The sequence below is a fragment of the Oculina patagonica genome, chromosome 5 (assembly GCF_052425735.1).
Source record: "Oculina patagonica isolate OP01 chromosome 5, crgOcupat, whole genome shotgun sequence".
Lineage (NCBI taxonomy): Eukaryota > Metazoa > Cnidaria > Anthozoa > Scleractinia > Oculinidae > Oculina > Oculina patagonica.
This window is the reverse complement of record NC_135762.1, coordinates 16,777,140-16,792,108: the sequence shown is the minus strand read 5'-3', so window position 1 is coordinate 16,792,108 and position 14,969 is coordinate 16,777,140. Positions and strand designations below refer to the sequence as shown.

Sequence of the window (14,969 nt, the reverse complement as noted above, 5' to 3'; positions counted from 1 at the left end):
ACGATGCAATTTTCCAGTTTTTAATACAGTAAAAACCCGCGAGTAAGAACTTATTGTTTTTCAGATTAGCCTAAACAGGTTCTTACATAAAGGGTATTAACACAAATTTAGGCTAATTAGGTTCTTAATAAGTTCTTAATTTCTGAGGAAAAAAATTTAATGTTGTTAAATAGAGATTTTAGTGATATTCGGCCTTTTTCTTGTATAAAATTTGCATTACATTGCATCTGGGGTAATAAGGCTTCTAGGTTAGTGAATAATAGTGAAATGGCGTCACAGGTGAGTTCAAAGAAGACTTTATTAGCTGTACTGTAAAGTATTTTTATTAGCGAAAGGAATATTTCCCATGCAATCTTTTTTAACCATGCAACTTATTATCGACTACTGTACTGTATGGTACCACGCCACCCTCCCCCCTGAATGGTACTATGCACTTCCGTATAAAAATAAATTGTCAGACAGTTTGAAACGAAAAACCTAAAAGGTATCAGAATCGAGAAGCAAGCTACACAATAAGCTGGGTATTATACATTTCCATGAATAAATTTTGTATTTATATCTATTATGGAAATACCGAATTAAGTTTAGTGCACAGTCAGGTTGACTGTAGGCTACAATGGAGACGTATCTTACAAAAGAAATCCAGAATTTCAAAGTTGGTTTTATTAACTAACTTGAACTGACCACTACCTGTAATAATATAGTGATATTTCAGTAGAAGTTCTATTTATTTGTTCTCCACACATTTCTAAATATTAATTTTTTAACTATGTCCTTCACACCCTCTTCTAAAACTGAATAACACAAACAAAGCTGATGTGAACAGATGTCTCAAGTTATTCCCTGTTCAAATTGATTGAAATGTTGATTGCTCTAACACAACCTAACCCTGACTCAAATTTTTGCTAATAAAATACCTATCTCTTTTGTGACTAAATGTCACATAAGGCCTCTTAAAATACAATTATATTTAATGAGATAAATATTGTATAGCTTTCAACTAATTTTCCTGTGTCAAATGGATTGAAGTGCTGTGCAATAAAACTGTGGAAAACTGTGTTCAAACCTTAAATTGAATTCCCTTGAAACATACAAACTATCTCAAAGCCACATCGAATTATCTTGGCTGGGATTAAAAACAAAGATTTCAGACAGTGTGCGACTACATTTCAACTTAACTTCTGTAACTACCGGTATACTTTGTCTGTGGTGATCGGTAGACTAATTATTGTAATTAGAGGGATTTATCTGATCTGAACTAGTCACTAAATTTTCGGTGGCCTCTGTCCACCTTCATCAGAGTTGGGAATGAGTAAAATGATGTTCCTCAGAGTTAGAAATTGAGGGTGGACAGAGGCCACCGAAAATTTAGTGACTTAAAAGTTCAGTTCAGATGAATCCTTCTGTAACTACTGGTATGTTATCTTTAAATAACAATTTAATTACTATCATGGGTCAAATAAAAAAAACTTGGCTTGGACAAGAGACACAAATAACACCTTTTTATGGAAGTTGTCCCAAACGTTTTCTGCCATGTAAATGGTGCTATATCAGCAAATTATGTTTAAGCCTGATGCAATTACACTTGTTTACCCTAGCCTGTTCAATACTATGGGACTGGCCATTTCAAATCTGCTACCAGAGGAAAGCACAGATGTCAAACCCTGTTTATTATACCGGATTTGTTATCCACATTTTCCCATGCCTTAGCATATTCAAGATGGCTTTCCATATACAGTCGAACCTCTTCAATACAGATACCAAAGGGGCAGGAAAGAGTGTCAGAATTATCGAGGTGTCCTTATTACAGAGGCAGAGTTTATATGAATTTTTTGTCCCTTTCAGGACTGTCTGTAATAGGGAGATGTCTGTTTTATGGAGGTGTCTGTAACAAGAAGCTCAACTGTAATTTAATTTTTCTAGTCAGAGACTAAATTTCAATAATTTAATTTATACATATAGGCCTGGAATTCATAACAACCATAGCTAATATCAAGTGTCAATAATAATTCTCCAAGTAGCATCCCAGGAAACGCTATCCACTTAGTAAATACAGCCACTGCAACTTTTCCCAAACTCAAGAATGTCACCCCTTGATGTGTTGCACATGGTGAATTGTGAGCTAGTCCTTGTAATGTAGATAAATACCCAAAAAGTCTTGTTATATTCCATTACTTGAGGATAAGAACATACAATGCCATTAAAACACATGAGAGTGCCACTGCCCAGTGTAAACGAATTCCAATTACTGCAGCTGAAGGGAGAAAGACACACATCAAGTGTTATTACACTTTAAACATTCACTGCATAAAAAAACAACACTGAGACATTTCCAGTTGGTAAATGGTTTATCAACATTTTCATTTTTTGAATAAGTAGCATGATTTGGTTTACGTTTCCCAATAGGATCCCTTTCCAACCATTTTAGGCTGACTCGTCACAAGGCAAACAGTCAGCTTTATTTTTCTGAGAATCTCATTTCTTCAATTTCACAGTGTAAACTTTGAGATTTAAAGAAAGAAACATTCAGTCAATTTTCTGGTTCAGACTGGAAACTGTGTGGGCTTATACTAAACCTTTTATATCAAACTCACTAAAAAATTCCATGTTCAGTTGTCATCTGCTGTTTCTATTTGAAAGTGAGCAAGTTTTACTCAAAGGTTGTAAATGCGATAATTTGTTATATTTTTTCTGATGGATTCATTTAACAAGTCAAGGAAAAGTGAACAGAGTTAAGGCCAAACTGATGTTTGCTTTTTGTCATAGAATGTGATGCTTCTATCCACCATTTTTATTGCATATAAGAAATACCAGATTTGCTCACGCCAGCTGTCCAAATAAGGGATTTGAAGCAGGCAGTGAAGCATGTTTCTTTCTCACAAGTGATTCTAGAGTTGATAAAAATATCATGTTACTTTACCTTTATAAAATACTCCAAAGAAACCCTTCTTTTCTGAGAGAAAGAATGACTTCAGTCTTGGAACTTTTGTTATGTAGGCACAAGTACAGACCACCAACAGGGCTAAGACTAACACACCATCCAATGAATACACTGAAAAGATACAATAGCAGTAAAACATTACTCAAAACAATTATACCGATAACAGTTGACTCCTTATGGAGTGAACCAACCTTTAGGATTCATGGTTACGCAGGAGAACATGCCTCTGGACACAAGGTTACTCACTTTTTTACAAGAAGGGTCAGGTTTTGGGGACTTACTGCTGGGGAATTGCTCAATGCCTTTTCCTTGGTTTTGCATTACAGTCCTCAGTGATTGGTTTAAAATTCTTGTGCCAAAACCAATAGTGATTTGCTCACGCACATTTTCCTGTGCTTTGTGCTGTCTCTATGTATTTGCTTCGAGTTTTGATTGGTTCGCTGGATTGTCTGTGTCCTTTGTGATTGACCAGAGTGCCCGGGGGGGGGGGGTACTTGACCTAAGTTTAGGTATAGGGGTGCCGCTGGAGGTTTGAAACCCTGACCCTGTTTAGGACAATAAAAACTTAAAATGCCTACCCTGTGTAGGACAACACCCCCTATTCTAAGACCCTATTTAGGACAAAGGACAACATCAACAATCATTTACGCTTTACGGTGATTGCGTCCCATACGCGATGTTTGAAGCATTGAAATGCAAAAACGCCTATCCGGCCGAATAAAATAATGCTTTTTATTGAAGCGAAAGCGAAAACAATGTAAATACATGGACGACAGTCTTGCAGCCATACCCTGTCTAGGACAGCTTCAGGCCCTGTTTAGGACAGAGGAGCTTGAAATTATATACCCTGTTCAGGACCGGAGGAGTCAAAAACCATACCCTATCCAGCGGCACGTCCCCGTAAAGGCCATATAGGGGAGTGCCCCCCCCCCCCCGGGCCAGAGTGATTACTTCAATGGTCTTGGTTTTACGACACTATGTTATTATAAGCAAACGCAAGGGGTGTAATGGGGGAGTTTCGCACAAGGCCTTTCTGGTATGGTGCAACTGAGTGAGGTCAGTACAAGAAAGACCTTGTGCAGCATGATCGCTAACTTGAAAGAGTTTGCTGTTACAAGGATTTTGCCAGCTAGCCAAGCATTACCATTGCTCCTAATGCCAGTGGCTATAAATTTATGGGAAAATTTGGCCCTGACTATAAGCCAATCACAATGCACGTAATAATATCTAAATAAGCTCTAGCCAGATAATAATGGTACAATGTAGATTATAACATGGTGACATGCAGAAGATTTGGTAGTGAAAAATAGCTCCTAGAATAACCTGTCGGCCAACTGTTGGCCTACAGTCGGCCTACTCTCGGCTAACAGTTGGCCAACAGTCGGCCGACAGGTTATTCTGGGAGACGGTTCTTCGCTTTGTGAGCCAAGAAAATTTTTGTTCCCCTCCCCCCCCCCCCCCCCCGTCTTCTCGGGTCTGGTGCTTTTGGGGGGGATGACCGCGGGCTCATTTTCTGGAAAAAGCGGCTGAAAATTGAGCCTAGCATTATTTTCGGGAACCCTGGAACCAGTTTCTCAGGTAGGACTGGAATTCACTTAAGTTATCTTTAAAAGGTACAATATTGAATGAAAGCAGGAATGACACGAAATGGTCACTTCAATTCCGATTAAATGAAGATGGAAACCAATGAAAAATCAAGCTTGATAAGCAAAGAAAAATGGGTAATGTGGCCGTTTTGAAGAATTTAATTGCTTAATAATAATTAATTTAATTCACTTAAGTTATCTTTAAAAGGTACAATATTGAATGAAAGCAGGAATGACACAAAATGGTCACTTCAATTCTGATTAAATGAAGATGGAAACCAATGAAAAATCAAGCTTGATAAGCAAAGAAAAAAGGGTAATGTGGCCGTTTTGAAGAATTTAATTGCTTATTCTGTTATCCACTTGTCAGTAAGTTCATGAGATACTTAAGTAAAAAACATATATAGTAAAAAAAATTAAGAAACTCCCAAATATTGGTATCAAACTACCGGACATGGAATGGGAAACGACCGGGCGATATGTCCGCCTCCGGCCTCAAACAAAAACCCTGTTTACCCCTAGGGAAAGGCAGTGACACATGCAATAAACAACCACTGAACATTTGTTCAACAAATTTGTGTTTGAAGCACTGTCAATTCAACTTTTATGGGAATTTTAAGCATGTTTTCTAGTTTTCTAGTATCCATATTCACGGAGCGAGAACATCAAATAGCAAATACTACTCTTATTATCTACTCCTTATTTAAAGTAAGCTTAAAACAAACATCAAAAGACCCCAAAGTATCACTGGAATCAAATATAAACAAAAGTAAATGGATCATTCAAGCACTGAATTAGTGAATATTCTATAAGCATAAACAAAATTGCCAAAAGCCCATAACTGATTTCAAAAAGAAGAAAGAGAGCAACGGAAACGGCTAACTATGGTTTGTATATAAAGACAATGTTAATGTGTTTCAAGTATTGAGTCTATATTTCCATTATAATTTTCAATTTGCCACGTCCTAAATCTGCCTAAATTATTTCCATCATGTCGACATACAGATTGAAAATACAAGCGGAATTTTCTTGTTAATACGGAACAACTGATTGTAGTGTAATCTAAATAAATTTAAGGGACCTTACCATTCATTTTATGTTAACATAATCATCCCAGATGAAGACCATAAACGTATTTTCCTGCTTTATTCTCAGGCGACAAAATCCTTTCGCTTCCAAACAAGTTCAGTTCTCGAACAGCCTACGCAAACCGCGCGATACTGGGGCAAAAATCGGGTTATTTCTGTACTCTGTAGGCTCCCCATGGGGAACCTAATCAAAGCTCTTGCTTTCTATCTTCGTAGAAAGGACATGTATTGCTTAATTTTGACGAATAGTTTGAAAATTAAATTAGTTTTTGTTTTAGGTAGAAATTGAGTGATTTCGACCACAAGCTTCTTTGAAATTTGTAAAAGATCGTTTTCTCTCTATCCCCTCCCTGGCAATTCCATTGCAGGCTTGCAGTCGATCACGTTTTCTTCAGGGATCTTTACGTCATCACCGGCAATTTCTTCTTCCCACTTGTTGGGTAAAGGTGTACAAATTCTTCTCCCAATGAATTTTCGGAGGTTTCAGCCTAAAAACACGTCTAGTCATAGTTTCATTGCCAGAAAAAGAAGAAGTATACGAAAGAAAACATATTTTGTCGTAAAATAACACACTAGGAACAAATTTTAACGCTTGATTCTTGAAAACAACCATGCCTAAAGGAGACTCGAAAGGCAAAGGTAGAGGAAAGCGTGGACAGCAACCCAGGAAAAAAGGTGTGTTATAGTGATTATCGTTATGTTTATCCCTGATCTCGTACACCAGAACATTTAGTAATATTAAGTGAAGTTTTGAATTAAATCTTAGCTCGAGAAGTTGCGTTTCTGAGCGCGATCTTTATTTTTGTTTTAGACAATGGTGGCGTTGATGGTATCTATAGTTGCGCGCCATTCTTTATTCATTCATCCACTTCATTTCCGATCGATGTCGTGTAGTGTTAACTAGTTTACCTATTTGCTTTACATGTTTACTGTACATTTAGGAAGGAGAGCAGGCGAAGGCAGCGATGATGAAGATTTTGAGAGCCAAAGTGTAGCCAGCCTTGCGTCAACAGGAACCCACAGTGGAGACGAAGGTTTGTCTGCTTTCGACACGTGTATGAAGAGCTTCCAAGAATCGCGTTTAAAATATGGTTATTTTCAACAGTCTTTCTCTAAATATCAATTTGTATTTCACAGTTGATGGCTTTGAAGATGGAGAAACAGACTTTGAAGATAATTTTGAGCAGATCCTAGCAGACAACATCGATGGAGCGACTCAGAGAAGGTGTGTATACAAAATAATTTTATTTATTCCATTGATTCCTCTCTGTTTAGTTTGTTGCTCTTCTCTACGGCGATGTTTTATTATCAAATGAAGTTTTTACCTGATATTTTTACAGGGTTCCCATTTTTTTTTCTAATTTATAAATGATTGGTTTGTAGAACGTTGCACCCGGATATATATATAGGACTTCGTTATGGGGAAAAACGTGATGTAATGTACTTAGGGTTGTTCCATTAAGCTTATCGATAAGGAATTTTTTTTGGTTTTCTGTTAATACTTTGAATAATGAACCTTTCTTTTTCACTCTTAAATAGTGGAATTTTTTCATTTATCGGTTCAAGTTGTAAGAAAAACTGGATCCTTTTCCTATTTCAGTTATATTTTTGGTAATAATTTTATAACAACAAACGCGAGGTCAGGGTTTTCTGCTTCTCGGGTATTAACAACGATAACAATGTTTAAATTAACTTTCGGTATCTCTTTCTGCAATATCATATTGCATCACGATTCAATATCGAATGCAATGATACGCTAACCGTTACTGGGTCAGGGTCACAAAAACATTGCTCAGCACTTTTCATACCCCAGTAGTTGTAAACAAATAATTATGTTGTATGGCAACCTTCAAATAGATTAGACATCATCTACAAAAATAGACATTGCACTTGTACATGTAAAAAGGGGCAGAGAGAAGATAAAGAAAAAAGAAATCTGACAGTAAAAAAAACATAGCAATTGTAAACATTGACTCCCACTTTCATCTGTTTTTAGTTTATATGTTGGTCTGGATCTGTTGGTCTATAGTAATGACAGGTTATAATATTAAAGTCAACAGCATCTGGCATGTTATAACATTTCAAATTTGGAACAAAATTATTGGTAGTGCCTTCAAACAGAATTCTCAAATGGTCACAGTTTTCAGTTGTTTTAGTTTGTAACCAGTCCAGGGCTGCAAAAAACAGTTGGTCATCAGACATTGGCCAACCAAAATTTGCTCATGTTCGACGAAATACCAAGTGTGTTTGGACATGATGTCCGGACAATTTTTCTGATCAAAAATCATTTTACGGCAACAATGAATAAAGTTAAACCTTTTGTATTTGGTGATGTCCGACCAGAATTTTGTTTTGTCCGACCATGATGGTGTCTTAGCAGGACATGTGTCCTTTCAAGTGAAAAAATTATTTGCAGCCCTGCAGTCCTAATCTGTTGATTACACAACCCTCTCAGTAATCAAAAAGGTCCTAGATTGCATTATCACTCTTTTATAAAGTGCAACAATATTAGTACATGGCAATGATCATGAGTCATCTGTTTTCTTTATTTTGTATAATTAAGTGGCAGAGCCCTAATCAACTCAGGTTGAACTGTACATGTAAAGTACATATAAATTCATATAATATTGTTTTTTTATTGCAGCTCAAGGGAGAGGCAGTGTGCTTTGATTGCTGTTCAGAAAGCTTTGAAGTCAAGGATGGTCAGTGAATTTGTCTCAGACAGGTAAGTTTTATTTGCAATTAACATTTCAATGCATGTACCCTAGTGCCAACCATTTTCATACAACAGAAAATGAAATTCCAACTTACACATTCGTTTTCCATTTTCCTGTGACATTTATAACAGAATTCAAACTTCATTTTCTTTTCCATTTTCCTACGGCTTTTGAAAATGAAATCTAGCGTTCCATTTTTGTTTTCCCCTTTTTTTAATGAAATTGAAATCCGCTTTCGCTTTTCAATTTTGTTTTGTGGATATTTCCTTTTCTTGCCAGCCAAAAGAATGTCAGCACTTTGTGTGGCCCTACTTGTCCTGGATGACCAGATGGGACTTTTTTGAGCCCTGATAATGGGCAAAATTATTTGACCTAGTTGGGGTCAATAACATAAACATGTGGTAAAAATGTCAACCAAAAAGAATCACTTGCAAGTTGTTAAGGAAAAATAGGGACATGGTGGCCTAATGGTTAATATATAGTATTTAAATAATTGTTTAAATAGTATTTGTAACTTAACTCAAATCAATTCCTTTTTTGTTGTATACTTACCTAATATGTTTTTTTTTTCTCCAGGAAAATAACTATACTAGATTGTATAGAAAAATGTGTGAAAAGAGGTAGGTTCTCATGTTTGAATGCAAATCATATGCAAATCACACATCAATCATCTGGCATCATCACTTTGCCGTACATGTATGAATGTTGTGGTTAAAAATTTCTTTTTGGTTTCAAATATGTAAACCAGATTGAATGTTGTTTTCCTTTATTTTGAATTGTGACATGACAAATTATATATATTAGACAAAGAAGAATGAAAAGCAAACTGGTTTGAAAAATTTTAAAACAAAAGCAAATTTAAATGACAAAATGTACAGTGGCTTATTAAAAATTGGTTTTGTTCCAGGTACCCCTCAAGATCGAGTGTTGGCATCATCCATTGCTGCTCTGTTATGTGTTCAGCTAGGTGCAGGCTCAGAAAGTCAAGTTGTGTTCAAAACCATAAAGCCTCATTTGATCACTGTCATTCAGGATAAGACAGCTGCCTCAGCTGCTAGAGCTAGTGTAAGAATTTTCATGACCAGTTTTTGTTTTTAATTTTTTGTACCCATAAGTGTGTTAACTCACGATCATGAGACAAGCTCTAGGCTGACCAGTATCATTGTGTGGTGTAATTGGGCAAGAAACATTACTCTAGTGGTGCCTCTTAATTTATACCCCTGCCCCAGTTGTTCAAAGGGTGGATAATGGCTGTTTTTATGCTAGAGACGATAATGTCGTCTAGACGTCTTTAATGTCTAAGACGTTAAAGGTGTCTGGTATAAAAACGGGACGCATTTAGTAGACAGCTTTTCAGAAAAAAAAAATAAAAAAAGACTGGGTTCGACACTCGGAGGACACTGGACACGAAGACGTAAAGCCATCACACGTTAAAGGCGTCTGTCTTATTTACTGTTTTTATACTAGTCAACGACATCCCGTTTTTATACTAGACGTTAAAGCTGTCCGATAAGAGCGTCGTTCAGACGCTCTTACGAGAAGACGTTAAAGCCATCAGACGTTAAAGGTGTCTGTCTTATTTACCGTTTTTATACTAGACGTTAATGTCGTCTCAAGACAGCTTTAACGTCTAAGACGGCTTTAACGTCTCTAGCATAAAAACGGCCAATGCTATCCACCAGATAAATCGCTTTCCGGTGAATAGAGCTTTAGGTTTTGTATGTCAGTTATCCACTGGATAGCAATTTATCTGGTGGATAGCTTTATCCATTCTTTTGAACAACTGGTCCCAGATGTATAATTCAGGGAAATGTTGCCGGGACAACCTGGCAAAAGTGCTGAAACAGGAACGGAGAATTGTAGGTATCTTGGAACCAGATTATGTACTTGAACTTGTTGTCATACTCATACTATTAGGCCCCAAGTCCTGTGTCAGCAGCATCACCCAATATTAGGAAGGAAGAGGGAAATTTATTATCATCCCATTGTTTTTGCTCAGTGTTGTTTGTGATGAAGAAGAGTGCTATTCTGAAAAATCACTAGGCTGGAAATAGGGGTAACTCATGCATATTACCCAGTTGCATTATTACTTTTTGTGTTGAACCTTTTTTACTGTTCATATGTATAAAGCCTTCTAGTGACTTATTAGTGATGTTATTATGGTGTGTATTTGCAGTGTGCCACAGCCCTTGCTGTCTGCTGTTTTATTGCCAGTGAAGATTCTGATGTAAGTTTTCATGTTGTTGGCTTTGGAGCGGTTTTTTCGAGCGCCAACAGTAATTCTCATTTGCTTTGGTTTTGCATTACTGCACTTTAACTCACACCACTTCTCAACCAATTACAAGTAAGACCAATTTGGGAGGAAACATCTTGGCACCTACCTTATGGTTTAAAACTTGTATTTGCAGTTAATCTTTTATAATTATATAGATTATTGACACTTGCATAGAACTGCATGGCATTTTAGATAATACATATTTGTACACCTTTGGGACAAAATAAAAAAATACTCTTTCCATCTGGCAGCTGAACTAAGTTATACTGTGTACAAAGAACAAAGAATTTTTTAAAAGGTTAATTGTTTGTTAGACCCTGACATTTTTTTACTTGTAACTACCACAAAACAAAAAACTCCATAAATCCAAGGTTTTCATGAAAGCACTTTTTTACAGTTGTTATCCTGCACTTTCCACCCTTGTTTATAAGATTACTTGTGCCACAAAAATCTGTTGTAACATTGGTCAAAATACTTTTTCAGGAACTCTTTGAATGCTCAAGTGTCCTAGAAGCAATCTTTGACAACAAGAAGACTGTCAAGGCAGATGAAGTTGAAGTTTACAGCAGTATTCTGTTTGCTTGGGCTCTTCTTCTTTCTGTTACACCTTCCAGACAAGCATACCAACTCATTAACAAGTGAGTGTTGAGAAATGACATCAATTTGATTTTCAATTTTTATTTGAATTAAGGATATTTTAAATGTTTTATTTATTATATCAAATTCTCAATATCTTGCTTTTCTTCATCAGGCATTTAAGAAGAATGACGAATCTTCTTGAGACAAGTGACCTCAGTGTGCGGATTGCCGCTGGAGAGAGCTTGGCACTTATGTACGAGATGGCGCGCGATTTTAACAGAGACTTCACGGGAGACAGTAATGGCCTGTGCGACTTGTTAAGAGATCTTTCAACAGATGGCAACAAGCACAAAGCAAAGAAAGATCTGCGACAACAACGATCAAGCTTCAGAGACATTTTGAAAACTGTTGAGGTATGCTGCAAACCTGTGCTGACAATTTAGATTTTGTTGGGTCTCAGTTTATGAAAATCCAGCTCTGACCATGTCCAGGTTAGGTGACTGTTGAGTTAAAATTATTATAAAGTTATAGGTGGGGCCATATGAGATCCAAGCCAAACCCTGGGGCAGAAACCTTTTGTCATGTAATCCTCTTTAGTTATTGTTTTTTTATTGTATAATGTTCTAGCGTATTTAGGATTTTTTCTATTATTTTTATTGTCCTGTTTTAGGATGGCATCGCTCCAGAAGAAGTGGTGAAATTTGGAACTGAGTACATGGAGTTGCACAGCTGGGTTCAACGAAGGCAGTACACAGCGTTAAAGGATATTCTTGGTACTGGAGTTACAGTTCATTTACAGGTAATTATCAAGAGTTATTCGTTACTCCAGATTATTTCTGCAGGTCTTCATTCAGATTTTGAAAATTTAATTACAAAGAATACATGTAAGCTGTCATACTTGTATTAATTAAGTATATCACTTTTTTATCAGGAAAATGACCTCCTACGAGACATTTTTGACCTGGGACCTCAGGTGAAACCCTCTGAAGTTGAGAAAACCAGTCGTTATCAAAGGGTGAGTGTGAAAATGCATTGTATGCTGCTTAAATTTTAGAAATGTGAAAAATGAGTTACTGTAGTCATAGATGAGTCCAATCAATCAGTTAGTCAGGGCTGTCTGTCTGTCTGTCAGTCAGTCAGTCAGTCAACTCAGTCAGTCAGTCAGTCAGTATGTATCTACTGAGAATTGGATTAAACCTCCAACCATAGTCCATTTGCATTGTTTCGCAACACACAACCACCATTAATTTATTACTGTATTGTAATTATATCAACTTATATAATAAAATTATTATATCTAATTAATTAGATATACAATTATAATTTTATCTAATTATTGCAATGTTTCCTGTTTGAATTTTGTGTATATATTTGTACATGTATGTTGGGTGATATTGTCTGAAGCTCTCAGTGCAATTGAAAGATTGCCTATTTCATTTGAGTAATGTTTAGTAATCAAGCAGAAGTGCTTTATAAAGTTTAAAACATGATGCTCAGCAGAGTGTTTTAGACTTGATAAAGCAGGAACTGCAAGTCTACTGAACAGCTTCAAGAACCTCTGATGTATTGCACTGATATTTAGATTTTAGGTTATTTTGGCCAAAAAATTGGATATAAAATTTAGCCGTGTCTACTCATTTAACATTGATTTCCTTTGTATTTTCTAAATGAATTACTGATGAGTATTTAAGACTTATTTGAGGTTGCTGATTTTTATTTATCAGTGATAAATAACACAGTGTTTTTCTCTTTCTCGTACAGCAACTGTACAACAATGCAGTCTCCAAGGCCAGGACTTTGGTTCGTGGAAAGAACAGGGACAAGAGGAATGTTCTCCTCGCGTAGGGCTTCTGCAATGAGAACCTACATATAATAATAAACTTAAATAATGCTATTTAATATAATGCAATGTGTCAAAGGACTTGTGCTATAAGAGGGCTCTGCTTTCAAAGAAATTTCCAGTCTAGGCAATGCTATTGTTGTATTACGTTACTTTAAACTTATTTGCCCTGAGTCTTTATTACTCAAGTAAAGAGAGGGATGTAGAGAATACGGCAAAAAAATGGTGCTGAGTTGTCCCCCCCCAACTGTTATTGAAGTGTCATCATTGGTTGAATCCAAAGCTTGCTTGGATTGACTTGTAAGTCACAGGGTTGTTATAGTACAAGGCTGTTTTTTAATTAAGTGATATTAATAGAGATGTTAATATACATGTGATATTTTAAGGGATTGTTGGTAATGACATGCATGCAATAGAATCGTAGGTTATTAACAGGTATACTCGTATCTTGTGTTTCACTGACAAAAAGAAAAGAAATAATTGTAGATACTATCATGTTGGGACCTATGTTCCTATGGCACAGTTCCAGAAAATATCGATACCCATCCCATGGAAGGCCATTGGAAATTCCGAGGGGCTGGGGGGCTCGAAAGCCAAAATTCTGGGGGGAAAGTATGGAGCTTAACTGGAATTTCCACAGGAGTGGGGGGGGGGATTCAAACCAAAAAACCTTCTGTGGGAAGGGGGGTATGGATATTTTCTGGAACAACACATTCCAAGATACTGTAATGTGGGTTGTCAAGAAGAGTACAAACCTAAGGTTAATTCAATAATTTATTGTTCTGTCTCATAATCTTTCGTAATATCATAAATTGCATTAAAATTCAAATCCTAGATCAGCCATCAATTCTATTATAATTTTGGTATAAATACTTTGCAATTTGTTATAATTTATTTTAATTGTTCATTCAAAATGTGTGTCAAATTGAAAAATTTATTTTATTTAATGGAAAACAAGGTTATAAGAAAAATATTAGGCACAAGAGGGCATTCTTACGATATTTTTTTTGTTTAAATATTAATATTTGTTGCCTCTATCACAAAATGTTGTTGCTTGTACATTTATTTCCTATGCCAAAATTTTGAATCTATAGTTTGAAAAAACAAGAATATTATTTGACTAGAGCTCAAAGAGGGACATTGTAATGACTGATTTGGTCAATCACAAATTACCAAATAAATGAGGTGATTAGAGCTTGTAGCAAAACACGCAAATGCAAAACCACTTAGTTTAAAGCTGCACTTACTACATGAGTTAAATGAGGCAGCAGCTGTGTTATAACATTCAAATTATTTAATGGCTTCTTTTCCTTATGGCAGTACAGTGAAGCTCTCTATGTGGACATCTACTATTTTCTTTCAACAACAATGTCTACTCAAAAATCCTGGACATCACCCTATCAATAAGAGTTTGTTGGGTAATCCATGAAATTCCTCAAATTTTCGAAACAATTTTCTTTCACTTTTATAATAAGTACAGACATAACTTTTTGGAATATGATACTATAATATACTGAGATATTATAAAAATTTATTATGACAAACACTTGGATTTCTTCAGTGGCCATATCAGAGAGGATAATTGTACATGGTTCAACCCTGCTATGTGATTTTGTCACACTGATTTACTTGGTTCCACTTTGCTGTTCTTATGTCCAGTTGCAAGGCTGCTAACACTTAATTTTCCATTAAATAAATGTTCATTGGCCAGAAAAATTGTTCGAAAATGTGGTACACTTTCTGTTAAATAATTACGAAACTAATAATTTATGCCATTATTTTTGGTGTGTGTTTATTTTCACACTCAATTTAGCAGAATTACGATACAATTTTAAAACTTCTGTTAAAAAAATATTACGTGAGCTAGCTGGTCTAGGCATAATACCTGTACAATCGAAGCATGTTAATTAGAATTAGGTTATTACTGCTATTATACTGTAAAT

At 35.9% G+C, this 14,969-nt stretch overlaps 2 protein-coding genes across 2 annotated transcripts; one reads left to right on the top strand and one right to left on the bottom strand.

Moving 5' to 3' along the window:
- Positions 1-643: 643 nt before the first annotated feature.
- Positions 644-5,734, bottom strand: LOC144653013 (protein kish-B-like). The gene is made up of 3 exons (XM_078512906.1): positions 5,614-5,734; positions 2,921-3,052; positions 644-2,254 (listed from the first exon to the last, which is right to left on the bottom strand). Exons 1-3 carry the CDS (start codon positions 5,618-5,620, stop codon positions 2,172-2,174), a joined length of 222 nt encoding a protein of 73 aa, XP_078369032.1. The 5' UTR covers positions 5,621-5,734; the 3' UTR covers positions 644-2,171.
- Positions 5,735-6,023: 289 nt separating this feature from the next.
- LOC144653026 (interferon-related developmental regulator 1-like) lies at positions 6,024-13,231 on the top strand. Its single transcript, XM_078512931.1, has 12 exons — positions 6,024-6,290; positions 6,557-6,649; positions 6,753-6,840; positions 8,260-8,340; positions 8,909-8,952; positions 9,240-9,397; positions 10,509-10,559; positions 11,091-11,245; positions 11,359-11,599; positions 11,857-11,985; positions 12,118-12,201; positions 12,948-13,231. The coding sequence occupies exons 1-12, from the start codon at positions 6,227-6,229 to the stop codon at positions 13,029-13,031; spliced, it is 1,272 nt and encodes a 423-aa protein (XP_078369057.1). The 5' UTR covers positions 6,024-6,226; the 3' UTR covers positions 13,032-13,231.
- The last annotated feature ends 1,738 nt before the right edge of the window (positions 13,232-14,969 follow it).